Source organism: Zeus faber (genome assembly GCF_960531495.2).
Source record: "Zeus faber genome assembly, chromosome: 5".
Lineage (NCBI taxonomy): Eukaryota > Metazoa > Chordata > Actinopteri > Zeiformes > Zeidae > Zeus > Zeus faber.
In genome coordinates, this window is record NC_137192.1 from 30,507,137 (window position 1) to 30,523,743 (window position 16,607).

Consider the following 16,607-nt stretch of genomic DNA (forward strand, 5'->3'; position numbering starts at 1 on the left):
CTTCTGTCCTTGGACACTCCATTTCCCATCCCTCAGCTCCCACTCCAAAACACATTCACGTTAGTGTGCCCTCAGTATGTGCTATGGCTGCCAGATACCGGTAGTTAGGATGGGTCAAATGTAGAGGACAATCTGTTCCTGTGAAGAACATTGAAGTCTATTCTCACTTTCTAATCAAACCTACTCACACACTTTTACACACACACATTTTGCTCTTAGCTGAGAGCTGACACAAATTGATCTGTTGTTTACTTTAAAAGACTCTGTCCCCGTCTCAGATAAATGTGGGCTCTGGCCGGTGCTACAGACTCAATATTTTGGAGTGGCCCAAGCCGTGGTGTGGTCTTAAGCTCTTTGTGCATTGGTGGTCGTAAAATGCTTCCTGGCTCCTGGAATATCTTGTCGCGCTAGATGCCCAAGTTAAACCAAAGTTGTTATGTGTTTGTTTAAGACTTAAAATAATTTCTCTTTGTATATAAATATAATTATTCTTTCTCTCACAGAAAAAAGAAGAGCAGAATTCTGTTCACAGAATTCAGATGTAGCAGCCATTGCCCCACAAAAAGCCATAATAAAAAATTTGTCTCTCTTTCTCCACGTTCTCATCATCATCTGCTCACGAATTCGCTGGCTTCCACTGCACATCGACTTATACATCAAACCATAATTGCTGACTTTAGTGACCTCCATGTTTACTTTTGTATCACAGCGTGCTGCGTGTGACCTCTTTGTTATTGATCTTCTGCGCATGTCGGTCAGTTCCGGACGGTGACCAGTTCACACTGGAATCTGATATTGGCCACATTTAAAAAAAAAAAACAACAAAAAAAAAACATGGGATCTGAGCAATAAATCCAAATTGAGCACTTGTAGTAGCAGCAGTGGACTTGACAGAGAAAAATGTTACCGTACCACACATGTATTGTGCTGGAGTGATGAATCAAGTGTTTGGGCTGATATCTGTATTTCACTATATACAGTGGATAGAGCAAGCCTGTTACGTAACCCTGCAGGTGATGGCTGTCTACATACGGGAGAAGGATGCAGGGTATTGCATGTGTTTTTTTGCCTGTTTCTGGTGCCGTCTTTGTTGCTGTTTTTCTTTAAATGTCAAGGTAATGGTTTGCATGACACTGTTATATACTTGAATGCCCTTACAAAATGGTACACAATTGACACAGGTGGTTTTCCAGAGAGGCTTATACATTATTAAAAAGATGGTGTTCTATTTATTTCAGGTCAGCTTTCAAAAATGTATATCTTTACAAATGAGCACCGATAAAGGAAGTCTGGGTTTGATTTGGAAAGAAAACAAAATCAAGTCAAACATGTTTGATTTCAGCTGAATCCAGAGCAAGGAGAGTCTTTGTCTAATAAAAAAATAAGTTCTCTCGCTAACCCTGCGCTTTAACCTCCCTGGAGAGGGTAAACAAAACGAGAACTTACTTTTCAAGGATGTCTGAAGGCTCTTATTATGTAAGCAGTGAGTTTTTATTTCCTTTTACAATTAGCAGCTGTGTGAGTTATGACTGGCACTGCCTGTATTGTTGAATAGATTTCTCTATAGACCTGCTTGGCTAAATGATGGTGTGAGTCAAAAAAGCGGTGACTCAGTGTCACTGATTGGATACAAACACACCAGATTCTGTATGTTTACTCTTGACCACAATCTCATGTTGACATACTGTAGAATATACAACAACTGAATTTATCTAGTATTTACAATAAGGACGCACCGATTGTGAAATTGTGGGCCAATAGCCGATGCCGATACTGATGTTTTTAGTTTGTTTATCCTGTGCCTGGGAAACATAGACATCTTCATTGTAAAAAAAAAAAAAAAAAAGAACTTAACTGTTTTAAAGTCTTTCAGCCCTTCATCACACTATTTCTAAATGAGCACAAATTCAATCATACAAATTAATGAAACAACCTTTAATATAACTGTGGTGTGGGTATAGAGTGGTTTGAGCAGTCACACCTGTCCTGGGTCAAGGTCATTGGGGCCCAGGATCAGTGTGGCTGTATACCTGTTGCTCGTTGTTTGGTCTAATGAGCAACAGGTAAAACCCCCATCCCCACACACACTCAGCAGAGGAGCCCTTGTCATGACATGCTGTCTATCTGCTCCGGGCTTATTCCACCTAGCCCTCTCTCTACAATAAACTGGTATCTCTGAAACCCCATCGTCTGTGTCTCTGTGACGGAGGTCCCTGACAACGCCACCTGGGTGGCGTGTAGTAGGCAAAACTGCCACACTGGCACTTGAACATGGACTCTCCAGCACAAGGAAGTGACACAGCACACCAGCCCTCTCTTGACTGGCAGCAGCAGCACCCATGGTGTCTGGCGGAGGACCAGGGGGGAGAAGCAGCCACAGCAACAACCATGGATAGCTGCTGGCGGCTAGCTGCTCCGCCCAGCAGCCACTGCCAGGACCATGCAGCAAGCCAGGCCACCCCTCCAAGCAGCCCCCGCAAATGCCAAGCCTGGCCATGCCTCCACCAGCCAGCACCATAGCCTGAGGCCCCACGCTCCGGAAGGGGGAGGGGAGTCTGTCGTCACCCTGGGGGAGAGTCGCCGGTGGACCACGCTGTTTTTGCTGGATGTTTTGTTGGTCTGAGGTATTGGAACCCTGTTTCAGAGTCCAGTGTTTTATTATTTTAGGTATGGGAACCCTGTCAGTCTAGGCATTTTCTTCTATTTTTTTTATTTTTCTCTGCTTGGTGGTGGGAAAGGGGGAATAGGCTTTCGGCCAAGGATTCTCCCTGGCCTCGGGGGTATGTGGTGTGGGGATGGTGTGGTTTGAGCAGCCACTCCTGTCCTGGGTCTAGGTAATTGGGGCCCAGGATCAGTGTGGCTGTATACCTGTTGCTTGTTGTGTGGTCTAATGAGCAACAGGTAAAACCCCCATTCCCACACACACTCAGCAGAGGAGCCCCTGTCATGACAGGTCTATCTGCTCCAGGCTTATTCCACCTAGCGGTGCTCCGTGTATGTGGAGGTATATACGCAATATTTATATAAAAAAATAATACATTTCTGCTGAAACACTGCACATTTTTCAAATGTTAATTTTCAGATTCGAACGATAACAAGGCTTGAAGTTAAATCAGTAGGTCAATTCTGCTGTGATTAAAGGTTTTTCTGTTTACAATTCAATAGTTAAATAAAGATATGTCATTCATATTCAATTAATCTCATTTCATCTTAACATTCATAAAGAGCAGTTTATATGTTGACTGATTCCAATGGCGTGCTGGTCATAGGATAGAATGTTTTATTGCTTGTGTTTAGTGAATAATACAGATGATAAGGAATTTAAAAATAAAATCGCAATATTGCTTTCAAAAAATCACTATTCGATTATTTTGCCAAATCGTTCAGCCCTACCTCACACACTGCATGCACCGGGCATCCCGTCTGGTTCCTGTGCTGGTTTTACTGTGTTTTTATTTTAGATCTGTTGTTTTAGTTTCTACTTGTATGGTATGAAGATTTGAGACCAAGGGACAGTCCGCTCCCATCCCCGAACAAAAAAAGAATACTGTACCCGTTTATTTTAGATGTATTTATTTTGAGGAGCACGGCACCCAGACGGCAGTTAAGGTCAATAACAGCCCCAGTCACTATTTGAGGAAATATGGATACTTCATACTTCTTTCACTGCCGAGTTCTTATTGAGTTTCCTGCCGATGGTGTTCTGGGACATGCTCTCCGGTGGTTCTAACGCCTTTTGTTCTCGTGTCTTTTTAAGTTTGCCTCCACCTTTAAGCCAAGTTACTGTAGCTAGGTTGCTAAAGTTGCCTTGGGCGGTTCAGACAATGTGAGCAACACTGGCAAGTTTAATTTAGTTCTTAATTTAGTAATTTGTTCCTTTTTTTCTACTCACGCCAACGTTTCAGCACAAGGGATTTAACATCAGAACCTCTGTTTTTGTGAAACCATAACCCTCCCCTTTGGATCAACAAAGTTCTATCTCTTGTAATCTAATGCCCATGAGTTTCTTGGTTAATATTTATTTTACTGTATGCTAATGTTGTCATTCTGTTTGTCTCTTTCCTTTCCAGTGGCCACAGTTCGCAGGGTTTACAAGGTGTCTCCTTACGCTGGTGTTGACTGGATGGCTGCGTATCTCGATGCTGCATATGGATACTCTGTCTCTCTGCTGTTCCTATGAATTAACCCCTTTGGCCAACCGCAACCAGACCAGACATTGTTGAGCGTCCAGCAAAGCTTTAAGATGGCGGGAGGTGACAGCGGCCCAAGCAGTGAGGAGCTGGCGTTGCAGACGGCAGCGGGGGAAGGTGTCTGGAGGGAGAAGGCGTCTTCTCAGCAGCAGGGCGGTGGCTTGGGCTCAGAGCCGCTCGGCGGTGAGGAGATTGGAGCTTCCGGAGGAGAAGCGGGACAGGAGGATGAGGAGTTGACCAGCGGCTCGCACGAGCTCGCTTCCTCAGCCAATCGGAGCCCTCGCAGCACCACAGGGTCCAACTCCACCTCCACCAAAAGGTACACCGCCCTGTTGGTCCCGTGTGACTTCAATGCTGTAAATCAGGGGTGCCCAACCACCGGGCTGCAGACCGGTGCCGGGCCACGGGGCATGTGCCACCGGACCATGGGAACCGGGGTTCCCTGTTTAGCCTGTGCTTTTCTTTTTTCTTTTATTTATTTTTTTATTTTTTTTGGCAAAGCCAAATCAGAGTGATCTCAAATGGAAAAACAAGCGAGCAAAACTGTGTTTTTATGTTAGATGTATTTATATTTTATCCGTTTATTTATTTATTGTCTATCTATCTATCCATCTATCCATCTATCCATCCATCCATCCATCACACATAGTTCCCGTTAAATTGCTAGGATAACCTCTCCGACACCGCTAGTGAGTTTCACTATTCACACATGCAGGAAAGATTTCTGTCTTGCTCCTTTTCACACATGCCTTTTCAATTCTCACTCAGATCAATTCATCAACCGTAAGCAATGCAAGCCAACAACAATTTTGTTCACAAAGATGGCTCAACTTTATTCTGTGTTTACTCGTCCACCAGCCAGGAAGTTGGGCCATGGCAGCAGATCTCATGTTCTTTCCATCCTCTTCTCTCTGACTCATTCCTTCACTCTCCATCCCTCTCCCCACAGCTCCATGTCGGGCCAGAGGGGCCAGCACAGTGGGGGCAGCAGTGGCAGGTAGGGTGGAAGTCTGTTTCTGTTCTTCATCAGCAGCAAGTGCAGTGTTTTCTTAATGGCGTTCATTGTTCGATGTCATTGTCGCGTGTGTGTGTGTGTGTGTGTGTGTGTGTGTGTGCGTGCGTGTGCGCCAGTGAGCGGGCAGTGTCTGCCAGAGGACACTCTCACAGGGAGATGATGACGATGGTGGCTGAGATGAAGAGGAGGCTTCCGTCAGACAAACGCAGCCGCAGCAAAGCGAGCACGGTGGAGGCCTTGCACTACGCACTCAACTGCGTCAAACGGGTGCAAGGTGAGAAGAAAACCTATCCACTCATCAATAGTAGAGCGATCCCAATTACCGTATTGACCCGTGGTGTCTTCTATTCGGGTCTAGACTTTTAAATGTCAATATACGGTAGAATAATAATAAAATTTTACGTGTGCATTAGGAGGGGTGTTTCAGTCTGTTTCCGCACACATACCCTACAACTGTGAAACAACGCCAACACACCTTCCTCTGATTTGCCGGTGTTCCTGTCTCCCGTTGCAGCGAACAGCGAGTACTACAAGCTGCTGATGCGAAAAGGCCAGGAGGAGCGAGTCGGCGGCACCGTCTGTACCCTGGAGGAGCTGGAGCGGGTCACGTCCGAACACACCCTGAAAAACACGGTACACACTGAGCGCGCGGTCATAAAGACAATAAAACTACCTCTACTCCTGCAAAATTCCTTCGGTGCACTCCTCACTCTTTTTATGCTTCATTTAAAACACATTTTATGAGGCCAAATACAGTTGTGTAAGGTCCAATTGAAATCATGTTCGGAACAAATACAATGACATACATATACGCGTATGGACATTTCATATCTGTGTTTATGTGAACATTAGGCTGAGGCCGATATTCGCCACCATATGCGATATTTTCATAGTATCGAGTATTGCCCTGCCCCATTGTCCTTAGTCAGATCTCCTTCATGGTGTATCCAAATTTATAAAGGTATTATAGTGAAACACTATCTGTGGCAGGGAGGCGCAATGTGAAGGTCCTGGGTTAAATTCCCGCCTGGGGTGCTGTTGGCACCATGCTCGGCTGGGCTATCTCCTAATTGGGGGCATTTCTGGGTGGAGTTTGCAAATCTCCCCATGCTCACATGGGGAGAACATGCAATTTAATAAAGGACCTTCATTTAAAAAAAAAATGCAGAACACCTTCCTGTCCTGTTTCTGACTCCAACATGGGTCTACACCTGGAATTGGTTCCCAGGTGCCATCTTAGTGAGGGCTGCCCACTGCTCCTGGCTGCCCCTGGAGGAAGGGTGGCTGGGATGGGAGAAACGCAGAGGCTGAATTTTCCCAGGTGTGTGTGTGTGTGTGTGTGTGTGTGTGTGTGTGTGTGTGTGTGTGTGTGTGTGTGTGTGTGTGGGTGTGGGTGTTACTTTGTTTGTCCCGAAAAATGCCCCCGCAGCAACTGATTGTGGCGGCGTTCATTTTGTTTGTGCCATGACTGTGACTCTGAGCGTTTCCCACAGCGCCTTTGAGTGCAATCGGCGTGTGCTCAGTGGGGTTCGCGCACGCATAGAATATAATGTGATGTGGCAAATGCGGTCTTCCCGTTCCAGAAGTGCAGGATTTATTATTTACTCAAAAACATCCAGTTTTTACTAAATTAAGTCCCATAGCAGTGGAAAGAGGGGAGCAGGGAGATGTGCATCGTGACAGTGGGGACGCACAGGTTTTTTTGGCACAGTAAGGTGTAAGGACTCGGACAGTCCCTTAAGTCAGTTGTGTTTAAAAATGTCCTTTCATACATGCAGGAAATGCAATGGAAATAAATAGATCTAAAATAAAAAGACAGGCACAGGAGGAGGGGAAACAAAAAACTCTGCTCAAATTCTCTGAGTTAAGTTCACGTTTTTCATTTTCCATACAAGTAAGAAACTAAGGATACAAAACAAATCCAAAACTTTCTCTATGAGATGATATTTTATATTGCTATATTATCATCACAGGATTTGCATATTGAACGGCAGGTACATACAGGGGGGGTGTCCGAGCACCTGCCCCATGGACCCCACAGTGCCCTTCTTATCTTAATTGGCTTAATTGGTTTAATTAATTGCCATTTAATTGATTGGCGTCAAGGTAGCAGATTGTCTGGGCGAGATATATTCATGAGGAATTCCTCAGCACCTGTCATGTGCTGCTCCATTTGCTCAGAGCGGCAAAATGTCTAGAACCGGAGCTGGGGGTCCATGTGCCTTATTATTTTTTTTTTTTTTTCTTTTATTTAAATTTTTTTGAGCGCCTGCCCCTAAAAGTCTCTGTACAGGACTGTAGAGGGGAAGTGAGACCAGATCACCAGTGGTTACTGGACAGCTCTGAGCGGAGAGGGGGAGACCCTCTGCCCCCTCCCTGTCCCTCTCTCCGCTCCAGTCTCCGAACACGGTGAACTGCACTTACACTGTTTCAATTCTCCGATTTTTCCTGGCGGATTAAAAAAAATAAAAAAATAAAAAATTCTGTCATCAATGTCAATTGCGATCGATGGATAGACGATTTAATCGTAAATTGGCCCAAGCCCAGTAAACATATATATTTCCTGGATCTGTGTGTGTGCACTTGTACATGTGTATTTGCATGTACACTGCTTTCGCGTGTCTGTGACTTGCCCTGCTTGTGTGTCTGTGTCTGTGGTTAGGACTCCTTCCTGGTGGTGTTCTCGTTGGCCAGCGGCCGCGTGCTCTACGCCTCGGAGCAGGCTCCCAGCATCCTCTGCTGCAAGAGGAACTTCCTGGAGTCGGCCAAGTTCGTGGAGCTGCTGTTCCACCAGGACGTCAATGTCTTCTACTCGCACACGGCTCAGCCCCACCTGCCGCTCTGGAGCAACTCCCACACCGGTATGGGGTGGAGGAGGGGTTTCACGAGTAGAGGAGTGTCAGGAACTGGTGGTGGCGACATTCAGGGGGTGAAGGAGGTTTAGGAGGTGGAGCAGGTGGAGGAGGTGTGGGATTCTCTAGAGTAGGATGTTGTGGAGGGGGTGGATGGCCTCTAACTTGTCTTTCTGCTCTGCAGCTGCTGTTCTGTTTGAGTGTGCGCAGGTTAAGTCCTTCTTCTGCAGAATCAGGTTGGTGCATTTACAGTTAATTAATTGTGAATTTGTTGTTATTCTGTATGTAGGACCACACAAAGTAAATAGTCTGAACAAAAAGTCCTTGCTCAAAGTGTATTTATGTGCCTGCTGTAATGCTGTCTTTTCAGGGGCGGTAGGGACCACGAGGGGGAGATGCGCTACAACCCGTTCCGCATCACTCCGTACCTGCTGAAGGTCCAGGGAGCAGGAGCCAGCGGGGTGGAGGAGGAGCCGTGCTGTCTGGCACTGGCCGAGCGCATCACATCGGGATATGAGGGTACGACACACACTCAAACACCTTGAACCAGAAATCGGATGTCTCTATTTTTCTGTGTTATGTATTAGTTTGTGTGAACGTCTCTCCAAAACCGCATTTCTGCCACCGTGCCGACATGTCGCCCAATCTTTCAGCACCTCGGATCCCAATGGACAAGCGTATCTTCACCACCACACACTCCCCCGGCTGTGTGTTTCTGGAGGTGGATGACAGGTCAGCATGCACACATGCGCACACACACACACACACACACGGTGCACATAGAACCACACAGCGGAGAGCTGATAAATGGTTAGTAAACGAGATGTCCTGTTAACTTGACATCGTCTGTCCACAGGGCTGTGCCGTTGCTAGGATACCTGCCCCAGGATCTGATTGGCACATCTCTGCTGACTTGCGTGCACCCGGAGGACCGGCCGCTCATGCTCTCCATGCACTGCAAGGGTAAGCCACATAGCGCCCACGCCTCCTGCTCTTTTCCTTGAACTTTCCCAGCATGCTTTTCACAGCTTTGATTCCTCTCGCCGGGTGTAGTGTTGAAGTACGCCGGCCAGTCGCCGTTCGAGAACTCCCCGGTGCGACTGCGCTGCCAGAACGGAGACTACGTCACCCTGGACACCAGCTGGTCCAGCTTCATCAACCCCTGGAGCCGCAAGGTGGCCTTCATCATCGGACGCCACAAAGTCCGGACGTAAGGCGCCGCATGTGCAGAGTGTGATGTTGATTCTCGGGGCTGTCCTGACTCAGAAGTTTGTCGAATCAGATTCGGTTGTTCAATGCGAATATTCGGGTGGGGCACGGAGGAACTGGTCTCAGGTAGTCCTGAGAGTCGGTATTAAATGGGCCCCGAGGCTAAATTATTAAAGACATTAGTATCTTTAAGCTCTGATGTTACCGGTTCTGTTTACAGTATTGGAGAAAATAAGAAAATGTATTTTCTATTTATTGAGTCTATATTACCTGGTTCTAACTTTCAATAAGATTAAGATATCTGTCTAAGAAGCATTTTCACTATTATCAGAGGAGACATCTCTCCCCTCTCTCTCCCACTCCATTGCTAGAGATATGTGTGAGGGGCGGCGGGGCCAGCTCCCTCTGCCCTCTGCAGATTGCCCCCCGTAATGAGCAGAAAATAAAGCAGTCTTAATTCTGCTCCTAGTTTGTTTTATTTTCTCTGTTTAAAAAATAAAGAACCAATAAGAATACCGTTAAAATACCGAATCAATAAGCAAAACATTTATCTTTTTGCTTCAGGAGTCCTCTAAACGAGGATGTGTTTGCTGCTCAAAGTCAAGACAACCTGGTAAATGAGGACATCAGAGATCTGCAGGCCAAGATCTACAAGCTCTTTTTGCAGGTCTTCATCTGCTTTGTCAACTTTTCATCATTTCCTTTTGAGAATTATGGACACGCTCACTCTGCGTATGTCAGTGACTCACATGGTTCTGTCTCCCCCTGCGTAGCCGGTCCACAACAACGGCTCCAGTGGCTACGGCAGCCTGGGCAGCAACGGCTCGCACGAGCACTACATCAGCGTAGCCTCCTCCAGCGACAGCAACGGGAACCTGTGGGAGGACTCGCACCGCGAGCCGGTAAGACCTCACACGGCGACTGTCGGAACTCGCCCCCTGGTGGCCGCCGTACTGCATGCGTCTAGAGTTAGCGTTCGCTCTTTAAAAATGTCAGAGCTTGGTGTCCTCTGGTACAACAATGAGTAGTTTTCTCAGCTGCATGTTTACCATTTTCAATGAGTTGAATAGAGTTTAAAACGGCCTTTTTATATAGTTTTAGCAAAGATACACACAATTCATTCAAGTCCCAGTAGAGTGAATTTAGTGATTTGTTTCTGAATACATACATGTTAGAAAATAATTACTGAAAACATATGAAAAGACTGAAGAGTTTAGTACTGAATTGTGGAGCTAGACTGTCAAACTATTTCTCACCATTTTTGTGGTCCTGACTTTTTGGGCGGGCCTAAATCATGGCTCGATGACACATAGTGGTCATACTTGGCATGGCCCCTCCCCTAACGCTATATAAAGACCAGGTCGGGTGGCGAAATAAGCTGCGCTAACAGCCCGGTGTTAAAATGCTGTTTTGGAAATAATCACCTGGAGAACAATGCATCTTTTGGGGGAACGTGAACTCATGCCCGAACGCCCGGAACAAAAAAAGACCCGTCCCAGTTGGTTTGACCGTGCAGGGTTTGGTTACATTAGCATTAGCTGCATGCAAGCAGGCTGTGGGGCCCGACTGGCCTGCGGAGGAGCGAGCAGGGGGCGCAGGACAGCAGGGAGTCTCACAGCCAGACAGCGGTGCTTTGAGGTGAACAACTAGAGACACCGACTGAGTTCAGCAGAACATTTAAACATGGAATGTACTTACTCCAATGCAAACGGTTAACGTTATTAACACGATTGGGTGTGGTTTCAGCGTACACTTGGGGGGACGACTGCTTTTTCTTTGCGATTTTGAATCCTAATTTTATATACTTGGGAGTATATAAACTTTGGCTGGGTGGTTAATAACACATTTTTCTGTGGTGTGATGTACATACATACAGGGACTTTGATTTTCAAATAGATCTATTGATAGTGAAAATGGGAACACTTTACAGCTCACATGGAAAACACTGCTGGTACAATCTACATACAGGTTGTGACACTCTGTGTTTGTTACTGTGTGGGTGCTTGCAGATGACCCTGCAGCAGATCTGCGCAGATGTCAACAGAGTCAAGAGCTGGGGTCAGCAGGTTTACCTGGACTCCCGAAATAAAATGTCTACTTTGAGCAAACCTGCCCCAGGTACAAAACATGAACCACCACAAAGATCTGGACACAAACTCAGAGCCCAGTAAGCTGACATGTTGTGATCCTGGTCCCGTTTTTATGCTCACCTTGTTCATTTTGCTTTTCCCTTAGCACCCCTGCCCCCCACAGCCTCCAACACAGAGGTCAGGGGTCACGAGGAGGCCAGGAAGCAGACTCGCATTCCCTCCTACCAACAGATCAACTGTGTTGACAACATTATCAGGTGCGTCCAGGCGTCATGAGGCCTGCGAGCATCCATCGATCAGTCGAACAGGCAGCGCTCAGATTGATTGTGTGTGTGTGTGTGTGTGTGTGTGTGTGTGTGTGTGTGTGTGTGTGTGTGTGTGTGTGTGTGTGTGTGTGTGTGTGTGTGTGTGTGTGTGTGTGTGTGTGTGTGTGTGTGTGTGTGTGTGTGTGTGTGTTCCCAGGTACCTGGAGAGCTGCACGGGTCCAGCACTGAAGCGTTCCCTGGCGACCTCCTCTTCATCTTCTACCTCAGAAGATGACAAGCCTGAAACTGCAGATACGGCTCTGGCCAGCTCAGGCGGTAAGGCCCACATGTGCACAAACCAGGAAATACCAACACATACCTGATGTAGCACCTTCTTAAACGTGCCTCCTGTGTGTCCCGTAGTGGTGCTGGACAGTCAGGTGTCCGTGGGCTCCATGGCGGTCGCGGTGGTGGGGGCTCCCCTGACTGACATCACCATGTCCACCAAGGCCATGAGCGTGGTCTCTGTCACCAGCCAGTGCTCCTACAGCAGCACCATAGTGCACGTGCCGCAGCCCGAGTCAGGTACGATACAACTATCTGAATTGTCGTCATTTTGTTCCATTTGTTACTGCCACAATGAGTTTTCCCCTGAGGAATGTCATCACATTTAATCTCTGCTCCTCATCACACAGAGGCGATGGCCCTGGAGGACGCCCCGATGGGCAGCGAGCCGGTGGACGTCACGCCCACCCCCGCTCGCCTGTTGCCTAGCCCCTTCCCCAGCCCTGCCACCGAGGAGCTGCGGCTGGTGGGCCTCACCAAGGAGGTGCTGTCGGCCCACACGCAGAAAGAGGAGCAGGAGTACGTGGACCGCTTCCGCCATAGCATCCTGCAGAGCCCCTACAGCTCCTACCTGCAGCAGGACAACAGCTCCATGGCCCACTCCCACCACCCAGGTGTGTGTCCCACCGTGTGCTTTGGATAATCTTCTGTGTGTGATGAGCTAGGCCTGATCCTTCGCGTCTCTCCGCAGGCGACCACTTGATGCGTCCAGTGAGCGTGGGCAGGTGGAACCGCTCCCGGACCGGGAAGCCCAAACACAAACGCGCTAAACCACAGGGTTCCTCCCACAGCTACGCCTCCCCACCCGCCCACTCCCCTTGCCCTCCCAACTCCTCCTGGCCCTCCTCAGATTCTTCCCAACCCCAGGTGGGAGTGCCCTGTGTCCAGATGTCGCAGCTCCAGACCCCCTACTTTCACATAATTGGGAGCCAGCCGGGCCAGGATCAGCAGGGCCCCGGGCTACTGCCAGGGGCGGCCCCCATAGTGCTGAACCCTCCGGACCAGGCCACGCCCAGCTACGACTTTAACCCTGTGCAGCCCTCTCAGAACACTGTCCAGATGCAGTCCATGCAGAACTTTCCTGGCCTTCAGCCCATGGCTGCTGCCCAGGCCCACCCCTTCATGACCCCTGTCATGGCCGTCATCCTGCCCAACTACCCAACCTTCAGCACCGGCTTTCCCTCCGTCTATCCTTCGTGTTCCCCCTCCATGCTGCCTCAGGCGCCCTTCTCCATCGCAGGCTTTGCGCCCGTCGCCATCCCCTTCCCCCAGTTCCAGGCCCAACCCGCTGCCCAGCCACAGCCTTCCCCGGGCCCCCTGCTCTGCTCACCCAGAGCCAGCTCCTCGGTGGGGGGGGCAGAGGAGGAGGAGGAGGAGGAGGCGGCTGGGCCTCGCGCCCTCTTTTCCAGCTCCCGCTCCAGTTCTCCGCTCCAGCTCAACCTGTTGCAGGAGGAGCTGCCCAAACCCAGCGAGAGCAGCACCAGGTACAACATGGCCGAGGGCCTGCACGAGCAGCACATCAAGGGGGTGAGTTGCCACTCCAGTCAAGCTGAATGAATTTCATGTTAAAACAGAATCAAAAGACAGATTTTTAGTCAAACTACTGGCAAGGGCTAACCGTATAGTACATTACATAGTGTTGTGTACCTTTTTCGTGGCCAGGGCAACGCCTTTAGTGACGCTGGGAACCTCGATGTCCAGTCCACTTCCAGTGAGCTGCTGGACTTGCTGCTGCAGGAGGACGCCAGGTCGGGCACCGGCTCCAACGCCTCGGGGTCCGGCTCGGGGGAGTCCGGAGGCTCCCTGGGATCCGGATCCGGATCCGGCTCCAATGGAACCTCCACTTCTCACACAGGTACGAGGTGCAAGGCTGTTGGACACAAGAGAATAAGAGAAAAATAGAAGAATAATATAACTGGCCCAACGCTTCTCAATTCAAGTTATTTCATTGAATTACAGTACATGATGAATCGAAAAAGCTTTCGTCTTGGGGTGTTCCTGATTGAGATGTGAGCATAGGCAAAACGAAAACAGACAAACAGCCCATCGACCGGAGGTTTGGTGTTGATCCTTCGCTGGCTGCGTTGCAGGAAGCAGCAACAGCAGCAAATACTTTGCCAGCAACGACTCGTCCGACACGTCATGCAAAGCCTGCAAGAGCCAGGAGGGGGCAGCAGAGCTCCAGCACACCTTCGAGGCCCGGGTGGAGAGTTCCCTGTGGAGCATGATCCAGCCCACACCCGAACCAGTCATGACTTACCAGATCCAGACCAGGTGAACCACGCTACAATACTCGTCCTTTTCCAAAACCCACCACCTTTTAAATGGTTATTTCAAAAAATGGCTCGATTAATAGCCCATGAGGAACTTGGGAGGCGAAATATAAAAAAAACAACGAAGAAACACCTAGAAAGTAAACTTTGCAATATTATTATTATTATTATTATTATTATTATTATTATTAATAATCATTAAAATAATAATAATGATAAATAATAATCATATTTTATTTAATTTGTTTTAACAAATAGTCTTTTATTTTAAAGGCACATAGTAACCAATGTATTTGCCGAATATAAGGGTTCACCTTTTTCTTATACAATCAGTCTTTTTTTATATTTTTTACCCTTTTTGAATTTTTTTGTCTTTGCCCTTTGATTGTCATTTTTTAGTCGGTTAAAAAAACATTGTTGCTGCCAGGGGGCTTTGTGTTTAGAAATGCTGCATAAATAAAGCTTTAGGGCTTAGGTCTTTAGGGCTTAAGTTGTCATACACTGTTCATAACCGGACACAATATGCTATAACACACATTCACAACAATCGTGATGAAAGATAAAAGGATTGAAAGTGAGGAGGGAGGTGGACCTGCTCGTCCATTTTGGAGCTTACAGATGTCTCCTAAGGTTTGTTGGGCTCGTTTGTTTTGTTGTACGCTTATTCCAGCAGTCTAGCACCATTGGCAGATGTTGGGTGTGATTTATGTATTGCTTATTAATAATAGATATGACGGATTGATTGACATTGAATAATTAATTAATTCATTTATTTTTAATCAACCCCCCACCAGGGACCAGAACAAGGTTTTGGCGGAGGACCGGGAGAAGCTACGATTCCTGCAGCCCCTGCAGCCCTGGTTCAGCCGGGAGCAGAGGAAGGAGCTGGCCGAGGTCCATCCCTGGATCCAGCAGCACACCATCCCCCAGGAGATCGACACGCAGGTGGAGAGAGAGAGACACACACACACAAAATGCTCTTCTTTGCGTGTTCTCATTAAACACTCCCATTGCTTCTCTCTCTCTCTCTCTCTCTCTCTCTCTCAGGGGTGTGTGAGCTGCAGCTCGGGGGCAGCGATGGCCAGCTCCACCCAGCCGGCTCCGGGCAGCTTGTCCCCGCCGGTCGCGGCTGACTGAACAATCTGCTGGAGCTGTCCTCAATTCCACACCGCCGCCACCGACGCGTCTCGCACCTCACGGCAGCAGTGAGTGCGCCTCGCCCGACACGCGGTCGAACCGCGAGGCGGCGACGGTGACAAAGAGCCGGTTCTGCTGCTTTCTTCAGCTATTTGTTTGTTTTTGTTTGGTTTCACAAAACCTAATGTTCAAATTATATTCTTGTAAATCCACACGGCGTAGTGCATTGTTATTCCAAAGTTGTTTTTCCCCCGTCACGCCCTTCAAAACCTGACGTGCTCCTCTCCAATAGACGAGGCGGCCATTTTGGATTTCATGGAAAAAGCACTTGGACTCTGCCGCCCGAAATAGGTGGAGTTAAGTCGCCCTGTTTTCTACCGAGCATCCTGTCCGACCTCAACCAGACAGGAGCTGTAGAGATAGTGTGGCCCCGGCCTTCGTGTGTGTGTGTGTGTGTGTGTGTGTGTGTGTGTGTGTGTGTGTGTGTGTGTGTGTGTGTGTGTGCGTGTGCGTGTGTGTGCGCGCAGGTGTGACACAGGGGAAGAGCGGCACTTTGACTGATCCATCATATGTCTGAATGTGACGTCGCTCTTTTCATTGTGTGCAGTTTCTAGGATGGGCGTGTGAGAGTGTGGATCTGTGTGTACGACTGATTGTGCCGCTCTAAGAGAAGGGGCGGTTTCCTCGATACTAGTTGTCACTTTCAACAGGCGCCAGAGTTTTCTACCATTTTTAGATCGAACAAGTATATTCCAAAAACCTTGTATTTTGTAGAAAACGCTACAAAACTTCTGTGTGTGTGTGTGTGTGTGTGTGTGTGTGTGTGTGTGTGTGTGTGTGTGTGTGTGTGTGTGTGTGTGTGTGTGTGTGTGTGTGTGTGTGTGTGTGTGTGTGTGTGTGTATATATATATATATATAAAAAAGCCATTTGTCTTGAATTCAGGGAGTCTTTGTTTGTGACTTTATTAAAAGCACTATGACTTAATTTGTCATTGTTATTTCCTGGATACACTCAAATAAAATAATTGGCACTCTATTATTTAACAATGGATAACGTCTATAATGTTTGCTGCTCAGTTGGTGTAACTGTGACTTTGGGGTCAAAGTTATTACACCCAGCAAATCGATTTGGTAAAAATCCATCATACACCACTTCATTTAGACCGGATTCAAGAATCTACTGAAAAGATTTGTAGTCTTGTCCTAAAATGCTGCATGTCTATGTGTAAGTGACGAGTGCCGTCTCCACAG

The 16,607-nt window shown here is 47.8% G+C and overlaps 1 protein-coding gene across 2 annotated transcripts; it reads left to right on the forward strand.

Moving 5' to 3' along the window:
* Nucleotides 1-4,084: 4,084 nt before the first annotated feature.
* Nucleotides 4,085-16,523, forward strand: per3 (period circadian clock 3). Of its 2 annotated transcripts, XM_080000385.1 has the most exons (22): nucleotides 4,085-4,509; nucleotides 5,140-5,187; nucleotides 5,322-5,479; nucleotides 5,720-5,838; nucleotides 7,868-8,066; nucleotides 8,242-8,293; nucleotides 8,428-8,576; nucleotides 8,711-8,789; nucleotides 8,914-9,020; nucleotides 9,111-9,267; nucleotides 9,831-9,933; nucleotides 10,040-10,168; nucleotides 11,276-11,384; nucleotides 11,502-11,613; nucleotides 11,819-11,937; nucleotides 12,025-12,186; nucleotides 12,297-12,560; nucleotides 12,638-13,473; nucleotides 13,609-13,801; nucleotides 14,037-14,220; nucleotides 15,014-15,164; nucleotides 15,267-16,523. In XM_080000385.1, the coding sequence occupies exons 1-22, from the start codon at nucleotides 4,244-4,246 to the stop codon at nucleotides 15,354-15,356; spliced, it is 3,786 nt and encodes a 1,261-aa protein (XP_079856511.1). In that variant the 5' UTR covers nucleotides 4,085-4,243; the 3' UTR covers nucleotides 15,357-16,523. The 2 variants fall into 2 exon arrangements, with proteins under 2 accessions (XP_079856511.1, XP_079856512.1); XM_080000386.1 differs by lacking the exons at nucleotides 15,014-15,164; nucleotides 15,267-16,523 and adding an exon at nucleotides 13,906-13,955 and having other exon boundaries at nucleotides 14,037-14,175.
* The last annotated feature ends 84 nt before the right edge of the window (nucleotides 16,524-16,607 follow it).